General features: G+C 36.4%; 5 protein-coding genes and 1 long non-coding RNA gene across 11 annotated transcripts in view; 3 read left to right on the plus strand and 3 right to left on the minus strand.

Moving 5' to 3' along the window:
- Positions 1-458, plus strand: part of LOC148718793 (uncharacterized) — a 4,003-nt gene extending 3,545 nt beyond the window's left edge. For both annotated transcript variants that reach the window (XR_015993999.1, XR_015993998.1), the window contains one exon: positions 328-458. This is a non-coding gene — a long non-coding RNA (uncharacterized LOC148718793). The remainder of the gene's footprint in view (positions 1-327) is intronic.
- A 285-nt stretch (positions 459-743) lies between these two features.
- Positions 744-3,857, plus strand: LOC111331092 (putative gamma-glutamylcyclotransferase CG2811). Of its 2 annotated transcripts, none has more exons than XM_022936124.2 (3): positions 744-1,020; positions 2,286-2,506; positions 2,991-3,857. In XM_022936124.2, exons 2-3 carry the CDS (start codon positions 2,315-2,317, stop codon positions 3,288-3,290), a joined length of 492 nt encoding a protein of 163 aa, XP_022791859.1. In that variant the 5' UTR covers positions 744-1,020; positions 2,286-2,314; the 3' UTR covers positions 3,291-3,857. The 2 variants fall into 2 exon arrangements, with proteins under 2 accessions (XP_022791859.1, XP_022791860.1); XM_022936125.2 differs by having other exon boundaries at positions 941-1,264.
- LOC111331088 (leucine-rich repeat-containing protein 45) lies at positions 3,463-7,723 on the minus strand. Its single transcript, XM_022936119.2, has 3 exons — positions 6,962-7,723; positions 6,224-6,372; positions 3,463-5,647 (listed from the first exon to the last, which is right to left on the minus strand). Exons 1-3 carry the CDS (start codon positions 7,626-7,628, stop codon positions 4,487-4,489), a joined length of 1,977 nt encoding a protein of 658 aa, XP_022791854.1. The 5' UTR covers positions 7,629-7,723; the 3' UTR covers positions 3,463-4,486.
- A 13-nt stretch (positions 7,724-7,736) lies between these two features.
- On the plus strand, positions 7,737-12,341 carry LOC111331089 (putative uncharacterized protein C7orf78). Of its 2 annotated transcripts, none has more exons than XM_022936120.2 (5): positions 7,737-7,944; positions 8,049-8,552; positions 9,209-9,314; positions 10,276-10,382; positions 11,280-12,341. In XM_022936120.2, exons 2-5 carry the CDS (start codon positions 8,058-8,060, stop codon positions 11,454-11,456), a joined length of 885 nt encoding a protein of 294 aa, XP_022791855.2. In that variant the 5' UTR covers positions 7,737-7,944; positions 8,049-8,057; the 3' UTR covers positions 11,457-12,341. The 2 variants fall into 2 exon arrangements, with proteins under 2 accessions (XP_022791855.2, XP_022791856.2); XM_022936121.2 differs by having other exon boundaries at positions 8,130-8,552.
- On the minus strand, positions 11,950-19,792 carry LOC111331097 (uncharacterized). Of its 3 annotated transcripts, none has more exons than XM_088741039.1 (10): positions 19,552-19,792; positions 18,565-18,710; positions 18,362-18,406; positions 17,900-18,049; positions 17,164-17,232; positions 16,852-16,913; positions 16,459-16,561; positions 15,868-15,999; positions 15,133-15,309; positions 11,950-13,909 (listed from the first exon to the last, which is right to left on the minus strand). In XM_088741039.1, exons 1-10 carry the CDS (start codon positions 19,667-19,669, stop codon positions 13,901-13,903), a joined length of 1,011 nt encoding a protein of 336 aa, XP_088597165.1. In that variant the 5' UTR covers positions 19,670-19,792; the 3' UTR covers positions 11,950-13,900. The 3 variants fall into 3 exon arrangements, with proteins under 3 accessions (XP_088597165.1, XP_088597164.1, XP_022791866.2); XM_088741038.1 differs by having other exon boundaries at positions 15,137-15,309; positions 19,552-19,788; XM_022936131.2 differs by having other exon boundaries at positions 15,137-15,309; positions 17,933-18,049; positions 19,552-19,786.
- Positions 19,793-20,938: 1,146 nt separating this feature from the next.
- LOC111331066 (uncharacterized) lies at positions 20,939-24,339 on the minus strand. Its single transcript, XM_022936097.2, has one exon. It carries the CDS (start codon positions 22,948-22,950, stop codon positions 21,280-21,282), a length of 1,671 nt encoding a protein of 556 aa, XP_022791832.2. The 5' UTR covers positions 22,951-24,339; the 3' UTR covers positions 20,939-21,279.
- Positions 24,340-24,356: the final 17 nt, after the last annotated feature.

Below are 24,356 nucleotides of genomic sequence, written 5' to 3' on the forward strand. Positions count from 1 at the left end.
AATCAGAAGTCAAACTCGCAGTTTCTACAGCGAGCCTAATCAAAAGTTTTCAAGCGCTGCGATCTTTCTTTTGAAGTCTCGATACATTTTCCTCCTGTTTGCCATGTTTACCGATTTATTCATGAATTGGTAATTTACTGGTTACCCTTATGCCGTTTCCGCGACTTGAGAAGAGTTATATCGAAGATGCTTGTTTTCTCGGCTTACCTTTAAAGCCAGTTTCATCTCACTACAAAGAATACTCATTTCGAAAGCCTACATCACATTAATTTTTTTATACTTTGTCAGAGACCAGCTAACTTCAGGATTTTAATTATATTTCGTCAGGTAAGCCAAGAACATCAACCAAGAGAGGGATGTCGTATTTTTCGAAGCGAAAATCTGTCTTACACTCAGTCTCACTTTTATCTTGCAATGTAAATCTTTCATAATTACAATAAAGATACTGTGGATTTTTCGACTTGTTAACATCATACAACAACAGAAATTCATCCTCATTGATGATTTCCTCGCAAAAACTTAAAAGAAGTTCGTCCGGCGCTTTCCTGAAGGACGCTATTCTCGACCAGGGGCTGGAAAAAGTTCGAGTCTTGTTTACCATTTCTTAATTCCCGCACAAAGAACGGCGTTCTCGCCCCAGGCTTTTATATGCCGTGAAGTCCCAGAAGAAGACGCCGTCCTCGTCCCTAATAGGGACAAAATGGCTAGGGATGCCTCTGTACAGCTTAGGATGGCTAGGGATACTTAAGTACGGCTAAGGATGGCTTGGGATGCTTAAGTATGGCTAAGTATAGCTATGGATGGTTAAGTGCGGCTAAGTATGGCCATGGATGCCTAAGTGCAGCTAAGCATGCCATTGGCTATGGATTGCTAATTAAGGCGAGGTACCAGACCTCTACACCCGGACCACTTCGTGACGGACCACTACGTGAGGTCCTACACTAAGTAGTTACCGCGACGAACTATAGACTTCAACAGTCGACTGAAACATTGCAGAATCCACGCAAACCCTCTACAAAGGTATTCAAGGTTTCTTTTACGGTGGCAACGAGATTCAAAAATTTTTCTTACCCTTTGATGTGATGTACTTGGGATCCATACACCAATTTTCGTTGTTATCAGCGCGCCAGGCCAAGTGATCTGGACGGCATATACCTCGGAGACCTCGGACATTTGCATGTCCATCTGTTTCCTGAGGTTTTCCTCTGAATCACTGCAAGCTCTCTTAACTTCGCCATACAAGTCTACCTTTTGTGTCCTCAGGGTAAATAATTCAACACCATTTATGACGATACAGTTTTCCCGTGGGTTTTTTTTTTAGAAAAAAATCACTTAAATTTATGGGTGAAAGTGTAGAACAATAAAGGAAATTAATGTTAACTAATCGATAAATCGACAAGGCTAACAAATATTGTTATGATGAGGATCTAAAAGGGTACTATAACGCTGATAGGTGATTTTATGCATGGATAACACAGGGTTTTCAAGTTCTCGCCAGATTATGCAATTTCAGCTATTTTTTTCGAATTAATGAATGACAGCAGAGCGGGTATTAAGGTGCTTCTGCGGGGGGGGGGGGGGGGAGGGGAGGAGGAAGGGTTTATAAGGGCAGAAATGTTCCTTGACAAGCCAAACCAGAAAGTCTCATGAAACATGAGATTTTGGATGAAAGTGCACCAAATTATTGCAAGAGAAGTTTAAAACTTGTACATAGAATGTTTGGGTGTGGGGCACTTGTGTGTGGTAGAAATTATTTTTAATTAGTATCTTCAAGGAGTTAACAGGGTAGGAAGAAGAGTTGGTTAAAGTTTGGTGTATCTTTTGAGTGCAAGGTGTTTAATCTGAGTTAAGATCACTGAAGTGTCCTTTATAAATGGAGGCAGTGTGGCCGAGTGGTTAGAGTGTCGGACTCGTAATCCGCCGCTCCCGGGTTCAAGTCCCACCCTGACCACTGGATTTGTTTCACAGTGGCCCCGAGTTCAGATCCTTGGCCACCCTTGTAAATAGCCAACTGGTTTGCCTCCAGCCAGTTGGGGTTCTTAATGATGTTATGTTCAATTTAGACCATTTGTTTCATTTGTTTGCAAGGACCACAATGGAAACTACTGGTTCATCAGTAATTGTGTAATCCTATAAAAAGACTTTTTTTTTTTTTTTAACTACCAATTTGGAGCTAAAATGACACCTTCATGGGTACTTATTTTAGGAATCTTTAATATGTAATTTAATATTGTGGTCATCCTTACGGATCAGTACATGTCAGTCTTTTTGTTTGGTATTCTTAGGACTGTATGATTACACAGAGGAAAAGGTGATGACGGAATTAATTAAGGTGTTTGTCTATGGGACCTTGAAAAAAGGATTTGCAAACCATTACCTCATGCAGGATGGGAGAAATGGAGTGGCACGATTTATAACTATTGGACATACCAAGGATGTTTTCCCACTTGTTGTTGGGACAGATGCATCCATTCCTTTTATGCTTCCAGTGAAAAATCAAGGAAAGGTACTTAAATACAGCATTTACATCAAACAGCATAATAACATTAAACAGTGGAAGACACTTAGCATGACTATCTGACTGGTAAGATTATAATGTAAGTTACTCCAGCCCTGGGGAGAAACTGAACTTCTCAACAGTTGCTGGATGAAATTGTCACCACAGTCTGACCTCTGACTTAAAGGGATAAATTTGTTAACAAAATGGTTCACATAGTACTCTTGGTGACTGTTTCAGTCTTTCGAAGATCCAATGTTTTTTATTTTCTTTCAATGCATCCAATCCTCTTTCTCAAACAAGGATTTAGAATAGTGGGTGCTTCCTTCACAGTTTTCATACTTCAGGCTACAATGGCAAGAGAATGAAGACTTCACACTACTTTGTTTGAGCCCATAATATCCGAGAGGGTACTTCTCTAAGGGATTAGAATCAAAATCATTCATTTTATTTTCTGACCAATGACTGGTTTGTGTTATCTTTTATGTATCAGCAAGTCCATGGTGAGATATATGAAGTTGACAAGAATGTTCTGAGTAAACTAGATGATTTAGAAGATCATCCAACATGGTACAAGCGTTCAAAATGTGACATTGTCACAACTAAAGGAGCAACAGGAATTCAAGAAGGGGATATTGTACCATGCTTTGCCTACTTTTTAACTGACTTCAAAGCATCATTCTTATCCCAAGATTTTCTCAATGAATACACCCTTGAGTGTCACCAGGCATACCTTGAATCTGACAAAAGATCCTTGCCTTATGATGTGAAACTCCAGTCTCAAAGAAAATGACCAGGAATTAACTTATCAAGGATTCTGCATTTATTGGGTCATTTAAAGACTGTTAGAACAACTCTTCACACACAGAAAGACACAGAATGTCCTTTCCACTTCTACAAACTATATCTGTCTTTAAGTTAAATCTCTAGAAAAGGAGTGTGGACTTTTCAAGACTAAAGCAGAGTCTTGTATATTAACATCACTTTAATAGAAAGTGTAATTAAGGTTCCTTTTACATGCTACAATTACAATACAATTTTTGTAAGGAAAACTATTCACTCTTAGTGTTATCAAGTATGCTACGTACAATCCTATTTTGCTCCATAATAGTTTAAAACCCCTTTTTCAGTTATCTAAGCTTTGAAAAGCCACACAACTAACAATATGAATTTTTTAAAATTTTAGGTCTTGGATGCCTTGATGGGAAAATAAAATTTGAACACTGTATTACATTTCAGGTTACTTAAAGGAAAATTTTGATAACATGATTAAGAACTAGAAACAAGGTAACACTCAGAACACTCAGCTTACTCTGTAAATTATGGAATAATTACTAATTAAAGATTCATTATTCAGCAACCCCATAGTCCATTCGTTTCAAGATTCTAGATTAAAAGAGAAAAGTGCATTTTCCAAATGTAACCTCAGGGCAACAATTAAGACCTTCTTGCTATTTTGATTACTTGATACTTGGACATAACTTTGCAATGGCTGACTTTCCTCATCCTAATGGGAATTCCTCATCCTAATGGAAATTTCATTTCTTCATCATAGTACAATTTTTCCAGATTGCAACTACAATTTTCCATTCAGCTTTTAAGAACACCATTTATTTGCGCTAAAAACTTCTGTTTATTTATTTATGTTTATTTATTTATGTTTATTTATTTATTTATGCTAAAAACTTCATATTTTAACCAAAACATTTTGTTTGTATCAAGTAAAATTATTTAAGTACAAAGGTGCAGTGAAAATGGCCCAAAAGTTTAGCAACTTTATGATGCATGGAATACCACACAGTGACTGCAATTTCAAGCAAGATAATATGTTAAGGTTAAACTGAGGTTATATTCAGATCATTTCACATTGAAATGAGTGAACCAGTTGTTCAGTTATCAATGGAAACCTTTGTTTGAGAAATAGCAGAATGATGCCAGTGCCTTAATCATAATAAGTACATTGCCAATCTAAGAGTGACTCCACTAAGATCAGTGAGGAGAGAGTGAAGAATTTTTAGTGCTGGATACATAGCTATATATGGCTTTCTCGAGAAGTTCAGCTCTCTTCATTTCTTCATCATGAATTCTTTTGATTTCATTGTCTTTGCATCTGAGCTGTTCCTTTAGGTGTTCCAATTCACTTTCCATTATGCCTATTGCATCCCGGTGTCTTCTGGTCATTTCCATCATTCTACTTTCCAAGTCAGAAATTTTATCTCGCAGCTCAGACTGAGTTTTCCTTTCTGAGTCAAGTTCAATTCTTGACCGATTTACCTCAGTTCTATAATCTGCATCTTTCTGTTCCACTTGCTGCTTCAAAGTTTCTATTTGCCTTCTAAACACATCATTGTCTCTGTTTGCAGAGTTAAGCTGAGACTGCAAATCTGTGATCTGAGTTAACTGTTTTGTGTTTTGGATTTGAAGCTCACTCTGTGATTGCTGGATCTGAGATATGTGCTCATCATACTGTCTGGACCTAGTAATTTCATCTTGTTTTAACCTTGTCTTTGTGTTTCGGAGTTCTTCATCCGAGGAGATCCTCAATGACACCAACTGAGATTTTAAACTGCTAACTTCTTCTTCAAATGCATTCTTCTCTTCCTCCAACTTCATTATCTTTTCTTTTATAGTTTCACGATATTCCAGAGCTTTCTCTTGAAGATTGCTCACTTCTTTTTGTAGCCTTCTTTCAGTATTTAGAAGCTCTTCCTGGAATTTTTGATCACTAGCCTTTCCCTTATCTGCAAACTGGGTTTCCATGGTTTCAATATCTTTCTCTAAAGTACATATCTTATTCTCATGGCTCTTGTTTCTTCTTTCAAGAATGTTGATTGTGTTTTCTAACTCCTGGTTTTTCTCTAGAACCTCATTCATCTTCACTCTGTGGAGGAGCTCTGTTGCAGCCTTGCTTTCCTTTTCCTCTTGCAGTTCTTCAGTTAGTGTTTTTACTGCAAGCTTCTGTTCAGAGAACATTTTTCTTGACAAAAGTAATTCCGATTCAGTGGTGGACAACTTAGATGATAGAGAATCAAATGCTGCTTTCCTTTCATCCAAAGCTGTTCTCAAGTGATCTATCTTGATTTGCATACTTCTATTAAGCTGTTCCTGACTTGATCTCTGTTGGTCAATTTCTTCTTTCAAACTTGACACCTGACAAAAATAATGAGATCTGGATTTGAATATAAAACATGTGTACCATTCCATATAATTCTTGTAGCTTAGGAAATGTGAATAATGTATATATGCACCAAATAGAATCGCTCAATCAGGGATGCCTGACACTTCATGTGATGGACTCTAGCTTGAGAGGTCCTTGTGTCTTGCTGGGTCATTAACTTAAGTTCTTGGGCAAGATTATACCCTCATGGATAATACACTCCACCTTAGTGGAGTTTGAATAAAGACTAAAATCTGTTGGGGAAGCCAAACAAATGCTTTATTTTTGGAGGTGGTGGGGGGGGGGGGAGGTGTGATCTGCCTTGAACAAGCGTCCTAACCAGGAGGAATATCAATACTCCAGTAGTCACTTTATGCTGTGGAAATCGAGATAAGCTCCAGCCAGCTCCAGCCAGATAGAACACCTCAGATTTCCACCTTCACTTTATTCAAAATACAGTAAGATGCTTTTACTTACATTTTGAAAATAAAAAGAGAAGCACCCTTAAGGGTGGAATGACCATATTCTGTTTTACGATTAGTCATCAGTTTAATGGTAATAGAGCATACCTCCTGCCTTTTTTGCTCTTGTGTCATTTCTAATTCTCTTGCTAAAGCCTCAGTTTGTGCCTGATGTTCTTCAAAAGTTACCTGTCTGTCACTGTTCTGTTGGATAGCAACAGACAAAGCCTGAACAATATCTTGAGGAATGTTGTTCCCTGTGTGGATGTTAAATGACATCAATGAAGCAAATAATAAAAAAAACCTGGATCAGTTTGAAAGCAGATTGTAACTTCCAAAATTTTGTGATAAACACTACATGGAATAATTTCTCAGTGATTTTACTTTTGCTCTCAGTCTCTAGTTGACAGTCAAACACGACCTTACTCTACTCCCCACTATCAAGTAATCATTTGTGAAATCAGTGCTTTTTTCCCTCCCTTTTTTCTTTCTTTCTTTCTTACTTTCTTTTATCAAAGAGCACAATTCCTCTAATACTAACACAAAATATCAAACAGGACAAAAAAAAAATAACATATTAACTGAAGGTGAGTTTAGTCTGTGGACTAAAGGCCACAGTTGTTCAAAAGTTGGATAATGCTATCCACTGGATAAATCTCAATCCGGTGGATAACGCTATACATTTTTTCTATCACTTATCCACTGGATATCAATTTATTTATTGGATAGCATTATCTGCTCTTAATACAACTGGGTCCAGGAGTATTATCATAAAAGATAATCATCACCAACCCAGTTTTTGAGAATCCCTTTCCTCTGTGATAGGTATACCCCTAGAAACCTCACCTGTGAGTTCTAACCCCACAAGCCTTTTGTTAAACTTTAAAGCTTCCAGCAATTCCCTTCCACCAAGGAGGCCGACATTATTCCAGCGTAAATCTAGACCTCTTAAACACTGGTTACGCTTTAATGCAACCGCGATTTGACTTGCTCCTTCATGGGTAATCTGATTATTCCTCAAATCGAGAAATAGTAACACTTGATTGTGAGCCAGTCCCTCGCAAATAGCTCTCATTCCATTATTCCACAAGCCAAGCGAGTTCCACTCGATAAGTAGACTGCGAACACACCCGTTTCTCTTAAGGAACTGACCCAAGATTTCTGCAGCCCCTGAGCGAATGTTATTCCCTTTCAAGTTCAACCGTTTGACGGCCTTGTTGTCCATCAAGCCTCTAAGAATGATTTTGCTTGATTCTTCACTAAGCAAACAGTCGGATAAATTTAGCTCTTCAAAGAATAGGTCGTCTGTAAGAGTACTAACAAGTGCATTACAGTCCTCTGGAGTTAGATTACAACAGGAAAGATCTAACTTCGTCCCACTCTCTGGAGTTGATTTACCTTCGCTAATCAATTCGTCATCTGAATAGCTTCGAATATGATTTAGAACACCTTCCAATGGAAATACGTGATGTTCTCGACATGTTCTAGAGTAGCGTTTGTGAAACTCTTCCATCTCCTGCAAATATTTTGCTTTGTACTCGAATGAACAATAAATCGACGCTGCAACAAGTGGTATCCCAACGGACACTAATATTGAGTCAACTACGTCAAATATGGCATTGGAGGTGTCCTCGGTGGTACGACTGTGGGAACGCTTGGCTGTGCTCAGTAAATATTCTTGCGTGTAGTCATGGCAACGACCGAATGTTTACAGAATTTTATAATAGCTACTAGTTTGTTCTTTTCCGTGGTGTTTTTGGCGATGAGTGCAGTTTTGAAGTTCTGACTTGTCTAGGCTGTTTAAAACAGTCACAAGCTCGAATTTCAAGGTGATTACAAGTAACTTGTAATTAGAACCATTAAGAAACTAATTGGGGTTATTTTTATAACAGTTCTATTCATTCAAGAATCAACAAGTGACTTTCACCATTAGGACGTTAGGATGCAAAAGAACAGTGGATGTGGAGCAGTGCAAGTTACTTATCGCTCTAAAGTTGATTTCAATGTCACGCAGACCCTGATCCGTTCCCGAAGTGACTGTTTCTTGGAATCAAAGCGTGCGCGTGAACGAATGCTCAAGGAAAAAGAATTGAAAAACCGAACTCCATGGGACATTAAGCCACCCGACTTCACACTTCAAATCTACCGTCCAAAGCCTCCCAAACGAAACACAAGAGAATCTATGATACCAGGATACAACGAAGACGAGTGGAATGAAAGAGCAAAGGAGAGAACCAAACAGAGGATTGAATTTAAACCTAGTGTTTTACCAAAAATTCTGCAGCCCCTGGTATCACACAAGGTGCCTTTCTCTACTCATTTTCGTATTCCGGACTCTCATACAGCCAAAATCAAGTACGTTAGGGAAGGTGTACATGAACGTGATCCTTATGTCACTCCAGGGCCACATGCCTTCAGAGGGGATGACTTCAGACCGGTAAGTTCTGTATACCTTGGTAATCAATTAAATGAAATGTGTTATAATGTTATCTCATTAATGTTTCATAAAAGAGCGACATAAAAGTGCACACTGACGCGAGTTTTCACCCACCAGGTCATGATTCAAGACAGAGGATACCTTACTCTCTCTCTCTCTCTCTCTCTCTCTCTCTCTCTCTCTCTCTCTCTCTCTCTCTCTCTCTCTCTCTCTCTCTCTCTCTCTCTCTCTCTGCACCTCTAAATTTGAAAGGAAAAAATTATTATAAGCTTAATTATGTCAGCTAATTTTAAACGAGATGGCACATCATGACAGGGCATGAGGCAACTAAGTTTTATTAATTGCCACTCCACCCCAGATGGGATGCCACATTTTGTTCCATATTTTATCTGGTTTCTCTGATAGTTTGGCAGTACCATAATACTCCTGGGTGGAGTGGGGTAATGTAGGAGTAAAGCATGTTGCCCAGGAACTAAAAAGTGACCCAGTCAGGGCTCAAATCCTCGTCTTCTCATTAGGAATCCAGTGCACTGACTACTGAGCTACCAAATTTTCTACAAAGGAAATTTTTTCTGCCAAATCTGAGCAGATAATAGGCTGGGACAGTATAAGTTAAAAATATATGGACATACTCCAAATTTGTGATTTTTTTTTAGCTGGAAAATCCAAAGAAGTATGGTTTGCCAGAGTTTGAGACTACTTACGATCATGATCCAGGAAATCTGAAGTTCAAGTCGAGAACATTAAATGTTCTATATGACCGTAAGTGTGGTGTTCCAATTTAATACACTTAAATGGAAAGTATGCTCAGCACAACCTCAGCGATATTCTAATTCTAAATATAACATCAGCAATTTAATTTAATTTTTGATTGTAATTCAATTTTAATGTAATTTAACAGGCTTTGCCGTCGAGTTAAATGATATTGATTGTCACGAACGTCACGAAGAAAAGAATTAAAACTGCATATAAAGTGTTTGGACTTAAGCTGCTCCATACTTTAGACAAAGTCATGCTTCTCTGATTTATAAGAATTTCATCACTTAAATTCATCTGTGTGAAAATTTTCAAAAAGGTAAATTCACAAGAAATTATGATCTTGACATGGCTAAATTACAGTGTAATAAACACGATCTTAGCAAAAATGAAACGTGATTACCAACCTATAATTTCTAAATAATGTAATGTTGCTTTGACAGACTGTATTTTATGTTTAATCATCAAATTAATCAATTAGATAACTCAGTTTGAGCTCTCATAGGGCAGCTGTGTAGGCATCATGCTTGTAATTGGACAGGGTAGTAGGACAGTTGACATCATTGTCATGCTTGTGTATAAATAGCCAATACCTGACATGTGCACATACTTTTTTCAGGCATTTTGCAGAGTTGATTGTTGTTTTTCATGAAAATGTATAACTGATGTCTAGTTTCTTTCTCAAATGTTACCATAGCTTTTATAAATTGGTTACAGAACTTTATGTTGTCCAATTCTGTTAGCAATCATACTCATGATTAACAAATCAGACTTCATCCTGCTCTGTGGTCATCCAATTTAGCCTGCTATAGCCACCCCATCCCCTCAAAAAAATCAGGGAGGGAGCTCCCTCCCCGATTTTTTCAAGGGGATGGTGCGGCTGTACACAGGCTAATCCAATTTTGTTAATCACTCGTATGATTACAGACCAAAATGTTATTAATTTTATTATTAATCCCCTCTTTAGCCTATATAGATCAGTTTATAAATTTTAAGGATGGTTATAGAAGACAGATGATAACCTACAAAGAAGAGGAGCCTGAATGGGATAAGGCACTCATCCTACACAAAGGGGTAAGTAGTGTAAAGCAAGTTGATGGAAACCTTGTAAATAATTCAGTGCCTGTGTGGCCAATTACCTTGAGTACCAACACCTTTCTTGCCTTATTATGCATCTCATATTAACTTACTGCACAGTATTTATATTATTTGTGTTAGTGATCAGGAATGACTTATTTCATTATGATATTATTGTAAATATAAGGAGAAAATGGAGATGAAGGAGGCTGGACTGTCATGGAATTATTAATATCTTTGATTAACAGCTCCCTGTAGTATCAATCAGTGGATCTAAATTGTTCTTCTACTAATTAAAAATAGGTTACAACCCAACCCCTCCCTTCCTACCCTCTCTCTCCCTCTCTCCTTTCCTATCTATCCCATCCCCTGGACATAAAATGTATTCAGCAGTACATTGCCACAACAAGATACTGGACAGGTTGGAATTTGTGTGATATGACTCTAGTGAAACGCATCATGGAATCTTGTTTGGATATAGCTCAGGGGGTCAATCATCATGCATACCTGTCACAGAAAATTTTTTCCTTGTGTCATGCAGTCCCAGTCTTTAAATTTCCTCCAACTAACTTTGCGATCTAAAAAAGTTAGATTTTTTAAAAGTCTGGATTCAGTGTGAATGCTACACCCACAGGTCTGATGAGAGGGAGGGGGGTTCAAAACCCCCCAGACTCTACCCGTGGATGTGCTAAGTGCTACAAACACAATTTTCTTTCAATTGACAGTCTTAGCTTACTTTTAAATTCCACTGTTTGTCTTGATCATTCTGGATTTTCACTGACATCACGTGTGCAATTGTACAATGCTTATCAAAGCAAAGTACAAGTTTCCTCGTCTTACTCAACTTGACATAGTCGAGACTGTTCTTCATTTCTCTTTCACAAAATTTTTCAGCCATACAATAAGGGTCGCACCCCAGGAAGTGCTCTGATGAGACAGATAGCCAAACAGCTTCCATGGTGTTCACCACAAGATAAGATTGAACAATTTGCAAGGCCTGACATTTTTGACGATAAAACAATTGACTGGTTAGAAGTAACAGCGCATAGCAAAGACCTCAACAGGATCTAGAAACTGACTTGAGCATGCAGAATTTAGTCCCAATGTATATAAATACAATTGAGGATTACATGACATAATGACAGGCAAAACATGCCACAACTCATTGTGCATCACATCATCCAGGATTCTACAGCTGTACATCAAAGTCATATGACTTGAACTTATGTCAAAGACTGCAGTAAAGGTTGTTCTACTGTTCAAAAGTTAACAAGTATTCACTGATGTGGAGCTGCAAAGTGGCAACTGAAGATAAATATCTACCACTTTCACCAACACTGAGGTGAATAATTGTTCATCAAGTATGTGTACCACACATAAACCGAAAAAAAATTAGTTCATCTGTTTATTGACCAAAAAATGGTTGGAAATTAAATCTCCTTGGTTGCTTGGAGGTGAATAATAATTGCTAATCACTTTGAAGCAGCCAATCAGCATGCATGAAAAGTACTTTTCACCTGTGTGGTACATATACACTAGTTCAAAAATCTCAGACCAGACAGTATTCACTCTCTAAAAGTTTATTCCAAAACATGTCTCACTACTCTTTGATAATGAATTACAAACAATAATGTGCTATTGACTGAAATTTTATACAATCACATAGCGGTAAAATGAAATGAACAAGATTATTTAATTTGTTTGTATAGAATTCTCTTTTGTGTGTTATTGTTGCTTTTTATCCCAGATATTATGTACAGATCAAACATAATATTTAAGAATATTTCATTTCAAATTTTTCTTGATCGATATTAAAGAGCAGTTGATATCCTTTCATCAAGAAGAGTTGCTGTAATAATTATTATTTATTGACAAAAGTAAGGAGGCACAACTATTTTGTAAATGCATGTGTGGGTACTCAAGTAGTTATTATCAATAAATGCTTAAAAACTTTGACTTGAGATTGAAATTCTACCAGATGATTCCACCTTCCTACAGGACATTTTAGAGTAAATATCATTTAATTTTGCTCTCTTCAAAGACACTTCAGGTTATAATTAAAATGTTCTATCTGAATAAGTACAGATTCAAATCTAAGTCAAATAACTTCACTCAGGCTAGATTAAAATTATGTGCCTCTGATATACAACTGAGGAGAAACATTTCAGGAGGGAGCTATTTAATTTTAGTGGGTTTTTTTCTCCCAGTAAGGGTTACATTTTACATTACATTTTTACATTATTTTATATAGCGCAGACATCTATGTGGATATATTCGGTCGCGTTTAACAGTATCATAAGGTTGAAATCGTAAGGGTTCTGATCACACTTAAATGTAATGAATCAAATTTTTAACTACAAACCATGAGCATGTACTGAAATGATTCTCACAAGTGGGTGGCAAATTTCAGAAGTTCTCTGTTCTCATAGAGGAGTCTAATCACAGGTGAGCTACACTTAAAGAAATTCCAGAAAAGAAGCCTGAATTGTTACCATTTCTTCCTCCTACACCCCTTCCTCCCCTTGTTTTATTACTAGTAACTGATTGCCAAAGTTTTAAAAGTTTCTTAAATGTAATATTTTAACATCATAATAAATAAAACTTTACATTTTCTGGAAACTTTCTGATAGAAAATTTAAAATGCAATGAGAACTTCAGCTCAAAGATTCAAGATAAATCTGCATGTCTTTGATAATTCAAATAAATAACATTTACAAGCCAGCAAACATCCTCAAGTAAAAGTTTCCACTTTTGGCAGCTGTCATTATGAAAAACTCTAATGTAATATGAATCACATTTATTTAATAACCTTTTTCATCATACAATACAAAAGAATGGATGTGCTAACACTTAAGGAACTGAGAAACTTAAGACATTATTTATTTTATTACATCCATTTTGAAATCACTGGTGGTCCCTGTAATCTGATTGGCTCTAATTAGTGCAATTTAATCACAAATCGCACCATTTTTTGCTCTAAATCACATCATTTTATGATTGACTGAGTTTATGACACATGACGTCAAAGTCTTTCTGAGTTGCATACAAAATAAGATGTAAAATATTTAGAAACTGGCTCAGTTCTGCATCAATAAAATATTTGAATTGACCAAGTCCTGTATTTGGGCGATTTCAAAATGGATGTAATAAATTGGTAATTGAACCTCGTGTTGTGCAATTTTGGTCTGAAATCATACTCGTGGTTTCAAACTGAACTTGCGCTGCGTGCACATTCGATTTTGAAATCACGCGTATGATTTCAGCCCAAATTGCACTCCACTCAGTTCAATTACCATTATAAATTAAGACAATTACTTTTAGACAAAAGGGTACTAAATATTCAAAACTTATGTTTAAAGATACAGTTGTTTTTTTTTTTAAAGACAACAAGTTGAAAGCTGCCATAGTGTGTCAACACAGTTGAGTCACAAGTACAGTGTCAATTCTGAAGCTGCTTAATCTTCTGCCAATACTTTGAGACTTCTACACCTTCCCAAGAAAGATTACCACTTGGCTTAAAAATACTGTAAGAGATGGGAATAAAAATAATTTATTAACCTCAGTACACACTAACATTATGTACCCAGCAATTAAAATGAAAACTTTGTGTAGCTTTCTTTTGCATGGCTGTTACTCCAACATTACTTTAAAACTGAAGCCAACAAAATGCTAGATGGGGTCTTTTTATAGGCTCACTCTGTATTTTAAGTATGGAATTTTGAACAAGCACATTCAATCTTATTTACAAGGACTTGGACAATCTTAAGCAGGCCATAGTCAATGATATAATCAATCGAGCTTCACTTTAATCTCCACCATTAACGCATTAATAGCGATGATGTCTTTTCCTCCAGTTTTTATTTGACATTGGGTCAGCTGGGAAAAGTCCCATCACTTACAGTACCACACTCAAAGATGAAGACTGATTATGAATTAACAAGGAAACTTGAATCCAACAGTTCTCACACAGTTCTCAGTGGCACTTAGTTCAGTGGGAATTATATGAGCCATTGTTTGAGTACATGCTTTATCACTGCTACAAAGATTAAATCCAGAACTGTATATTTCCAAGGAGAAACCATAACAAGATCACGTTAGATAAAGAAAATAAAGGGGTCTTCATTTTCCAGTCTTTAAGTTATTCAGGTCTTCCTTTTAGGGTCTTCATTTTTGGGTCTTATTTTAGATCTAACTGTGAGCATATGAAAATCATAATATAATTATCTAAACAGCGGCCAGTTAAGAAATTAATATCAAATCCATCTTTGCAGTAATGAACACTACTTATTTAATAAGCAGTTGTGAAAGTAAGGCCTGAAAAAAAATTCAGGACTGTACTGGAATTAAACCCATGACCTTTGCAAATTTTACCAGTGCAGGGCTCTACCAACTGAGCTAATAAATGAGCCAACTGGGTGCTGGTCATTATGATGGTTTGTAATAAACCCATGAAGTGATGAATAAATGACTGTGAATATACGAAAATCATATATGTGAACTGCTGGTTAAGAAATAATCATCAAAGCAATCTTTGCAGGTCTTTGGTCTCTTTGTTTTCACTACAACCAGTAAATTGTTCCACATTCATGACTTGCATCATGAGTACAGAGCTATGAAAATTTAGTTTGCAGGAGATCTTGCCTCTTGTGGGACACCATCTATGCTTGACATTTTATGCTTTCCCTTGCAAGTCATTCTACTTTTTATCTTGTCACAATTCACACAAAACAAAAAAAGAAAAACCTACATACTTGTCCCTTATATACTGCAGACATCTGCTTTCAGCTTCTGATAATTCTTGACTAACAGCATCAATATTTTTCTGAAGATTTTGAATGCTGGCAGTGCTAACCAAGGTAGTTGGAATTTCTTCAAAACCCAGGGTGAAATGAAGTGCTAGCTTGGAGATATCAACCCCTTGTTCCTTTAAGAAAATTAGACAAAAAATATTTTTTATATTCATTGAATAAAAGCGGGTGAAAAAAAAACCTTTGCACAAAGATAGTCTAGGTGTTTCAAAATCATAGAACAGAGAAATCTCAGGCAAATTATGTTACTTTACAGCTAAGACAACTCTAAGACATTATTAAATGATATTTTAGTCTGTAATTTAAGTCAGGCAAATTTATATTGATTTTACAAAGAAAGTGGAAGTTTTTTGTTTAAGAGGTGATTATTCTTGAAAAATCGAACAAACAAGCATGTGCAAAACAGCAAAAAAAATAAAAGAAGATTAAAATATTTCCATAACTGACTAGCAACTAACATCATTATTATAATAGCAATTCTAAACATAGAATCTGATGAAAAAAATCCTTCCAGTGAATATTGGCTAGGATTGTTTGTGCATCTAACCCTTCATTTTTAAGAGCTGACCCAGCGCATTGGATGATGAATATGGATACTAAAATGCTAAATAATCCTTTTGTAATTTATGAAATGCCAAGGTTAAACTGAAGGCATTTTATACATTAAAACACACCTGACAGTAATCAACAGACTCTCTACATGTTTTTCTCACAATTTCCCCAGCTGGATGCCATGAGGGAGGTCCACGGCTAGACAATAATCCCATTGATACAGGAGAAGCATTCACAATTCCAACTCCACTCTCCTAAACACAAAAATAATCCACATACTGGTTTAATTAATTTTAAATGAAAGGAACAAGATTATAACAACTCACTACCTCAGGCAAATCAAATGATGAAGAAATCACGATGAATCAAAAGTACTTGGTAACTTGGTGTATTTCCTTTATCACATTAATTTTTTTTTTCGCTTCATACATCATAACTTAAAGTTATTTTTATTACCTAAACTGTTCTGTAATGAAGGTATTCATTGGTTCTTAACCTGCACAGATTGTAATCCTAAGATCTAAATATAATTAACTCACTGAAGGTGGAGTAGATATTTGTTAGCTAGGTAATGGGATTAAGACAACATTCCTGGAGGACAAGGACAGAAAAGCTATATCCATCATATCAAGGTTCAGACATAAGTGATGGAAAGCCTAAAGCTCATTTGATTTCTAACAATATTTTCATGTAAAGGTAGCTTAAATTCTTACTTTAAAGAAGTTTACATAATCTAACAATCCAATGTCATTTAGTGAACAACGGCAATAGGTCAACACTGTATCAATGTTTATTTTACTCCTTTCCAGAACAGTCCTGTAGATGAATCAAACAGTAATTGGCAAATATGAAATGATTTTCAGAAACATTAAAAAACAGCTGTCTTGAAACAAGAAGCTGACTGTTTTAAAAATTCTTTCCAAGAAAATGATCAGGTAGTTGTTGCTATCATCAGAGTACAATGAAAATTGGAATTGCTACATCCTGAGGAAAGACAATTAACTATTTAAAATTATTTTCAGGTTTAATTAAATTAATTTTAAACTAGAAAGATACATAGCTTGTAAAAAGTTAAAAAAAAAAAAAACTACAACATATGTATTCACCGAAAGTTTTCTAATGGATATCCTGTTATTCCAATAAACTTCACTTTCTCACTTTCTTTGAGCTGGAACCAGAAAAAAAATTATTAGAATTTATCTAGTGAAAACAGAAGACAATGCTCAGCTTACAGATTTTGGCAAATGACAATTATCCCAAAATTTTTTTAACTTCAATATCAGACTTTGGAATAAAGTATTGGAGTGCAATAATTATACCAGCCCACTATTGCATGATTTTTGTTCCTACATGTATTCTAAATACCACTGATAACAATCTTTGTGAAGGTTTGTTGTAAACAATTACCCTTTTAATACCTTCTGAAGGGCAGGTAATGTCTCGCCAATAATAATGTCTAATGAAGGAGCAAACTCCATATCATGAACCTGTACAGACCGAGAATTAACACAAATAAAAATTATTATTAATATTACAAGCTATGAGTCAGCAACATCCAAATATATAATTATATATTTCCCTCAAGGTAAAAACATAAAAATTAAAACTGTTGGTAAAACAATGGAAATTATGAAAGTTGTATTTCATAAGGCAATTAAAGGTTTCAGTAGAAGAAAAAGTCATATTGTAAGATCTTTTGGTTTCAAAGCTTAACTGACATCACATTGACCTAAGTGACAGTTTTACTCGTGACAGAAATTCAATTTGGTTTGTATTCGGTATTAAATTCTAAGACTGAAAAAGTAGACCAGAAAAGTGTATTTCTTTAAGCTGATAGAAAAAAAGGAGAAAAAAATGAGTATATTGCAAGAAAGTACTGTCCCTTACTTCATCATAAGGTGGTACAAACACAATATACACACTCAGTATATTCTTTGAAAATTGGTCGTACTTAGTTTACATGCACCCTTATGTTACATAAAGAGAAAGTATCAACTGAAGAAATCTGGCAGAAAACAATTAGCAGAAAACACAAATATGATCCACTGATCATTGCCTGAAATATGAGCACTTGCTAGTCAAACTGTTTGGCATTCCTATGATAAGCTATTACAAATCCTTATTTCTTGTTTAAAAACTTCAATATATAATTACGTCCAAGAAGTTTTCAATTCTGTAGTGAAATACCTGAATTACGTCAATATAATCCAGACCCAACCGCTTCAAGCTTTCTTCAACACTTTGTAATGTTCTTTCAGCAGAAAAATCAAACATCTTTTGCATATCAGGCTCATAGCGACACACCTATGAAAAAAGCCATTTGACATTTATAAGATATCAAAAATGCATTGGGCTAAAGAATAGCCTATGAAATCACTGTAAACCTTTGAGATATGCAGTGACTTAAAATGGAGAGTAGAACTTTCCTACAAACACTTTTTGATAGGAATGTATCCTAGCTATATTAATTTTACTTTGGTCAAGGAAGCATTTATTTTACATATCACAATTAAAGATACTCAAACAATTCATGGTCTTTTGTTTGGGTGACCCAAGTTAAAGAAGATGATGTACAGCAAAACTGCAACTTTATCAGACAGTGTAACTAGTTGTTACCTTTGTGGCAATATAATATGCCTCACGAGGTATATCTTTCAAAGCCTGAATGTGAAACAGAAAAGATTAATCACTGTGATTTTAACTCAACTAAAACTTGCTGTTTGTCCTAGCTGATGGTGTCCATCTCAGAGAGAAAGGGTAACAAAGAATACCTAGTAATAAAGAACTAACAACTAATCAAACAGAAAATTACTACAAACCTTGCCTAAAACTGTCTCTGCTTTACCATGACCATACCATGGAGCAACATCAATATAGTTGATACCACTTTTTATTGCATGATGCACAACTTTAATGGACTCTTCATCATCAGTTTCTCTAAAGACACTTCCAAGTGATGATGCCCCTGTCATTATCAAAAGCAAGCCAGAATTTCTAGATTGAAATTGATACATCACTTGACAAGACATAAAAATTCATCCATTCATAAATGTAGACACAACACTTATCAGGGAAAGAACTTATTGATATTTTTCTTTCATACAAAGTGCCTCTTCTGGGGAGATCCTTAATTACTGGGGTTGCAGAGTTTAATCTGTTAAAATTATCTTAAAATAAATATATATCTAGTAAACAACAATACACAATGTGGTAACAACCACACTTTTGGTTTTGTCTATCTGTGACTTAAACTCCAGCTTGGAGTACCCCCTTTTTTCACTGCTACATTGTATGAGAAGTTTAGAGACACATTAATGATTTCATAATTTAAGGGAGCTCTGAACTGTTTCTATACTTTCACTTATTGCAATTATTGCTAAAAATATGCTTTTCTAAAAGCCTGTAAGGTTACTATCATGGTAGCCTATCTATCACAAAAATGATCAAAACATGAGATAATTTAACATTCTTTATATAATATAAAGAAACCTTTATATATTTAGTCTATGAAATGAATGCATAATTAATGTATGGGGTTATATGGAACTCTTTCTATCAGTATGCATACTCTACACACTGTTCGTCATGAATTTCCTTCGATGCTGATGAGGAGAATTTGTTTAACAATCAAGAGCTTCCTTGTCTACTTGGTGTTTCAACCAACCGCCTCGATCTAAATTCAAGATTCAAGAGTTACACAATATTTTTCTCTTTCAATACCACGCATGCATACAATACCACACATTTCTATTCCTTACATCGATTACATGAAGTAATGATAAAATAACAGTTTTACTGTATCTTACCGAAGCTTAACTTAGACACACTCATCCCTGTCTTGCCGAGCGGTTGATATTTCATTTTTCTGACGGCTTCCACACTGTGGAACGTTTCCACAAATGTTTTCGGTAAATCACTCATCATCAGATTCAACTAACGAAAAAAAGAATTGTATATCGAAAAACAGCTCTTGTGGAATCGTTCGTTGATGATGTTCGCGTGAATACCGTGGAGTTCTGAAGTGACGTGACATTTCGTGACATTAAACGACATCTGCGTGATGACCAGTCTCGTTTCCAGGTTGTTTCTCTTCTCTCAGAACTCTGCTGGATGGAAGTGGACGGACTTTGAGACGTGACGGAGATGATCCTGAATCAGTTTCCTCTGGTAATCAGACAGAATGTAAATCGATGGTAACAATCCTCTGAGTCTCAAAGCTGCATCATTCATCTTCAACAGTGTGTAACCTCCATTCTTCAGTTTCAGCTGATAGATTTTGTTTATTTAAAAATGTGTTTTTCTAGTGTCCCCATCAAGAGGAATTTAGTTTAAGTTTCATATCAAGGACATAGAGTAAGAGTATCAATTCATTCTTACTCTTATTTCCTTACATTTGGACGTTTATATATCAGAAACTCAGACATTTGATCAAATAAGACGAAATCGATAAGGTTAGCTACCCAAAGCCGCTGTCCTGTCGGGATGACATCGCTCATAACGACCAACGAGCAGCGCTACAAAGGGGTTACTTCAGACCAACATGGGGAAAATTTTTTGATTTTTTGACTCTTTAACACACTCCATAAACCATTGCAACAGAAAGTATAGAAAAACGACTTAAAATTTTTGTCAGTAAAACGACCGCCTGACAGATAGAATGCTTCGTTTGAAGGAAATAATGGACGAATGGCGAATGAGTGATGGCACACAAGTTCGATTGAATGCCCTCGCGCTCCATTCTGGCATCCACGACTTATGTCGACGACTTTGATTCTTCCTTAACCATCCATAAGTTTCAAAATGTACATTAGGTCAAACTGGAGGAGATGTACAACAAGGAGACTTATTAAGAAATCCCTCTTCTGAACGTAAATTTGGAGGCTTTCCGTAAAAACAACGCAGAATACTCGTACTTTTCTGAGTATTTTGCAAAATTACTTTCCTGCCACAGCAATTAAATCGGACGGTCAGTCTAGTACCACAAAAAGACAGTTACTTACGAGCTTAGTTCGGGAGAATTTGTACGACGGACACAATATTAGGAAACCCGTAGGATTGTTTTCAAGGACGTCGGGGATCTGTAATAATAGTGGAGTTTTGAAGGAAAAATGGATGTGGAATCTCCGATCACGCCGAGGGAGATTAATTCGGTAGTAAATGTGCGCGCAAAAATTAGTGTATAACACTCTCGGATGCCTTCTTTTGCTTGAAATACTTTAATCGTAGATGATACCAGTTTACCCTTATACATTTAAATTTATCTTTATGCATTTATCTATTAGTTATGTCTCCGACTTTCTTTTGGCTTTAACTATTTCTTATTACAATTATTCAGACCAGTGCTATGTTCACGAATGAAATGTTAATTTCAAATCTTTTCGGTGACCTTTCATTGTTGATTTAAAAAAGGTCTAAAACTGATTGTGTGACTGCAACATCTCTTAAACCCTACGACTTCAACTATCTCACTAATAAGTTACTGAAAATTGCGAATCAATTTTTCTTTGCTACTATGGCGATGTTGTTCCTACAGTTCAAGAGGTGTGCAACACTTCCTTACTGTACGATAGAATCTGTAGATATTTTGCTTTATCCCCGTCAAAACAAACCACTAGTTTTTTTCCGTCCTTAGACAACGCGATTTCTACCGGTGGAGCGGCTGTTCTAATGGTTCTTATTAATGTTCCCTCTCTGCTATAAACATGCACTGCGTAGCCTTCACAATCACAAACTAAGATTCGACCATTCTCAGAATCAACTGCAATACCCGCGAGATCTTCGAGCATACCCTTTCCAATTTCTCGACGAAATTCTCCTTGGATGCTAAAGACTTTCACACTCTTGCTGTCAGCGTCAGGCACAAACAATTCTCCATTGAGGAGCACCGCCTTTTTAGGGGAAGACAACTTTCCTTCACCAAACACGGATTCTAACTTACCATTAGCATTATAAACCAGAACGCAGGAATTCGTTTCGGAGGTGAGCTCTTGGTATCTCGGGCTTGACGTCACGAACAAACGCCCAGATGAATCGTGCGACAGAAAAGTGAACTTTACTTTAGGCATGGGAGTTGTTGGGAACTTGCGCTTCAGATTTCCACTTCGATCATAATGTAACAGTGAATTATTTTCCCTGTTTAAAACCACAATCTCATCGTTGTGCGAATATGTGATGTCCCAAAAGTCACCAAAAATGAAAAGAAATTGGGTGAGATGATTTCCCTCGCGATCAAATATATGTACGCGTTTGTTTTCAGCATCCAATACGGCTATGTCTCCGGATTTCTTTGACACTGTCACCGCGAACGGGAAGAAGTTAGGGACCTTAATTCTACCTCCATCAATATGTCTCAAGACTTTTTCGTCGTTAAAACTTTCGTTGAGGCCAGCTAGCGAATGCTTGTCGCTATCGGCCTCTCCGCTTTTCACAGTCAGACTTCCTAATATGGATTCCGCTCGACTTAAAGAGAAGTCGCTTTTAGTAAAGGTGAGTTCAAACTTTCGAAAACATTTTCGCCTTGCTGAAAGAATTTGAATACCAGCAACTTTAGCCAGTTCTTCTAGGTGCTGCGCCTGTCTCAAAACACGTTTATCCCCTTCTTTCTTCTTTTGGACGCTTTCAACACAACTGGAGGTCTTTGCTAGCAGATTATTCAGTTTTTCCTTTTGTTTGTCGAAGGTAGTTTCCGGGTAATTATTATTCATGTACTGATCAACTTCAAGAAGTAATTGCTGTTCCTGATCACGAATTATGTCAATAACATGATTTGCAGCACTTTGGATTTCCTTTTTCACATTTTCCGCTTGTTTCTTTATTGAGTTTCGGCGGACATCCATTTCCTGGACTGCGTTCTTTAATCCTTCAAGATTTTCCCTACTTCTTTTTAACGCTTCTTTGATAAATTCATTATCATGGGCCTTTCTGGAGGGATTTTTTTCAATTAGTCGAGCCAGCAGATGGTTCTTTGGAAACGCTGATACACCAGCGTTTGGAATGAATGACTCCACTCGGCAAACTGGACATTCAATACTTGTCATGGTTGAATTTTTACATGCCATCTCCTCTAAACATTCCTGACAAACATTGTGAGCGCAATTTGGCAAACATTTTGGCTCTTGAAATTCCTCCAAACAAACCGGACAGCTAACCTCATGCTCCACTGCCGCTACAACTTCATATAGTTTTATAGACTGCTTTGTAGCCATACTTTTGAAGTCTCGTTGGCGCAGCACAGTGCAACCGACAAGATGGATCTGTTTGGTTCAGTCTTAATGTTTTTCCACTGTTCTGCTGCGCCTGTCGCGCATATTCCACATTTGCATACATATTGCGGTTTAGATGATGTGATGAATTGGCACCTGAGTGAAGTATTTTATTATTAATGGTCAGCTGTGAGATGGAGCCCTCGTAAGCCACATGTAGCTCAACCAACATAATTCGTTTACTACAGAATACAAAGTCCACTCCGTCGGTAGTCTTTGAAGAACGAGGAATAATACCAGTGTCTTAGATGTAATACTTGGGCCTTCTTCCTTAAATTTTTCCCAGACTTCAAACACACTAGCGTGTGTAGTCCATGTTACGCGTGTCATTTGCGGGACTGAAGTGTCTGACAACGACAGCTTTGAGCTGTTGTTTACTGTTTAATTTCGTTTTCAATTAATGATCATGAAAGGGTTCAACTTCCCTGTACGGGCTACGAGGTGTTTAAAAACTGATCAATAACATGCGCACGAGAAAAAAACAAAAGGCGTGACTTGATAACTCAAATTAAAGGGTATGTATTACTATTGAAATAATAAGCCGGGGGTGGTCATTGTTTACGAGATGATATTGCTAAAGTTCAAATAAATCGTTCATCGAGTTTTTTTCTTTTCGAAGATAAATGCTCTCATAGAATGAACAAGGATCCGAAACATGGTCACCTTTACCGTTGAATATGAACAAATATCTTTTTGAGATGTCACTTTCAGAAACCTTATACCTTCTGGTGGTGCAATAAATAATACATAACATGCAAACGAACGTACTATCTCATAAATGAATTTTCTCCAATTTTACTGAAAACAAACCGAACAGTTTCCAAATAAAATAAAATAAAAACACTAAGTCTACTGCAAATCAGATCTTACGAGGACGACATTTCCTTGCCAACTTTGATCTGGTTCACCTGCTTGTCGTATTTTATTCATCATGCATCATGTTTATAGCTTCATTGAGGAACTCACGCAAATCGAAACCCCTCCCATGAATAGCCCTTTGAAGTTACTCCAATCATGTGATCAAACTATTTTACCAAGGTGGCAAAATTCACCTGCGTCGCTATATTGTTACGGTACTGTTCCTTTTGTTTGTCGTCTGAAATCATTTAGTAAATCTTACACTAAGGCCTAAGGGAAGCTTTGTTCTCATAATAATAATGTCGGGCCACAACAATCTAGCCCTTGTCGACCTCTAACCTAAGTGATTTCCTTTAAAGAAGTTTTACAGTCACGGAATGTTTCAGCGTTTAAAATTTAGTGATGATATCGAGGAAAGGACTAAATGTCAAGGTTAAAAACCTGTTTCAAAACTGCTTCGTCACTCCAAAGTGGGGATGCAAATTAAAAGA

This window comes from Stylophora pistillata, chromosome 12, assembly GCF_964205215.1.
Source record: "Stylophora pistillata chromosome 12, jaStyPist1.2, whole genome shotgun sequence".
Taxonomy (NCBI): domain Eukaryota; kingdom Metazoa; phylum Cnidaria; class Anthozoa; order Scleractinia; family Pocilloporidae; genus Stylophora; species Stylophora pistillata.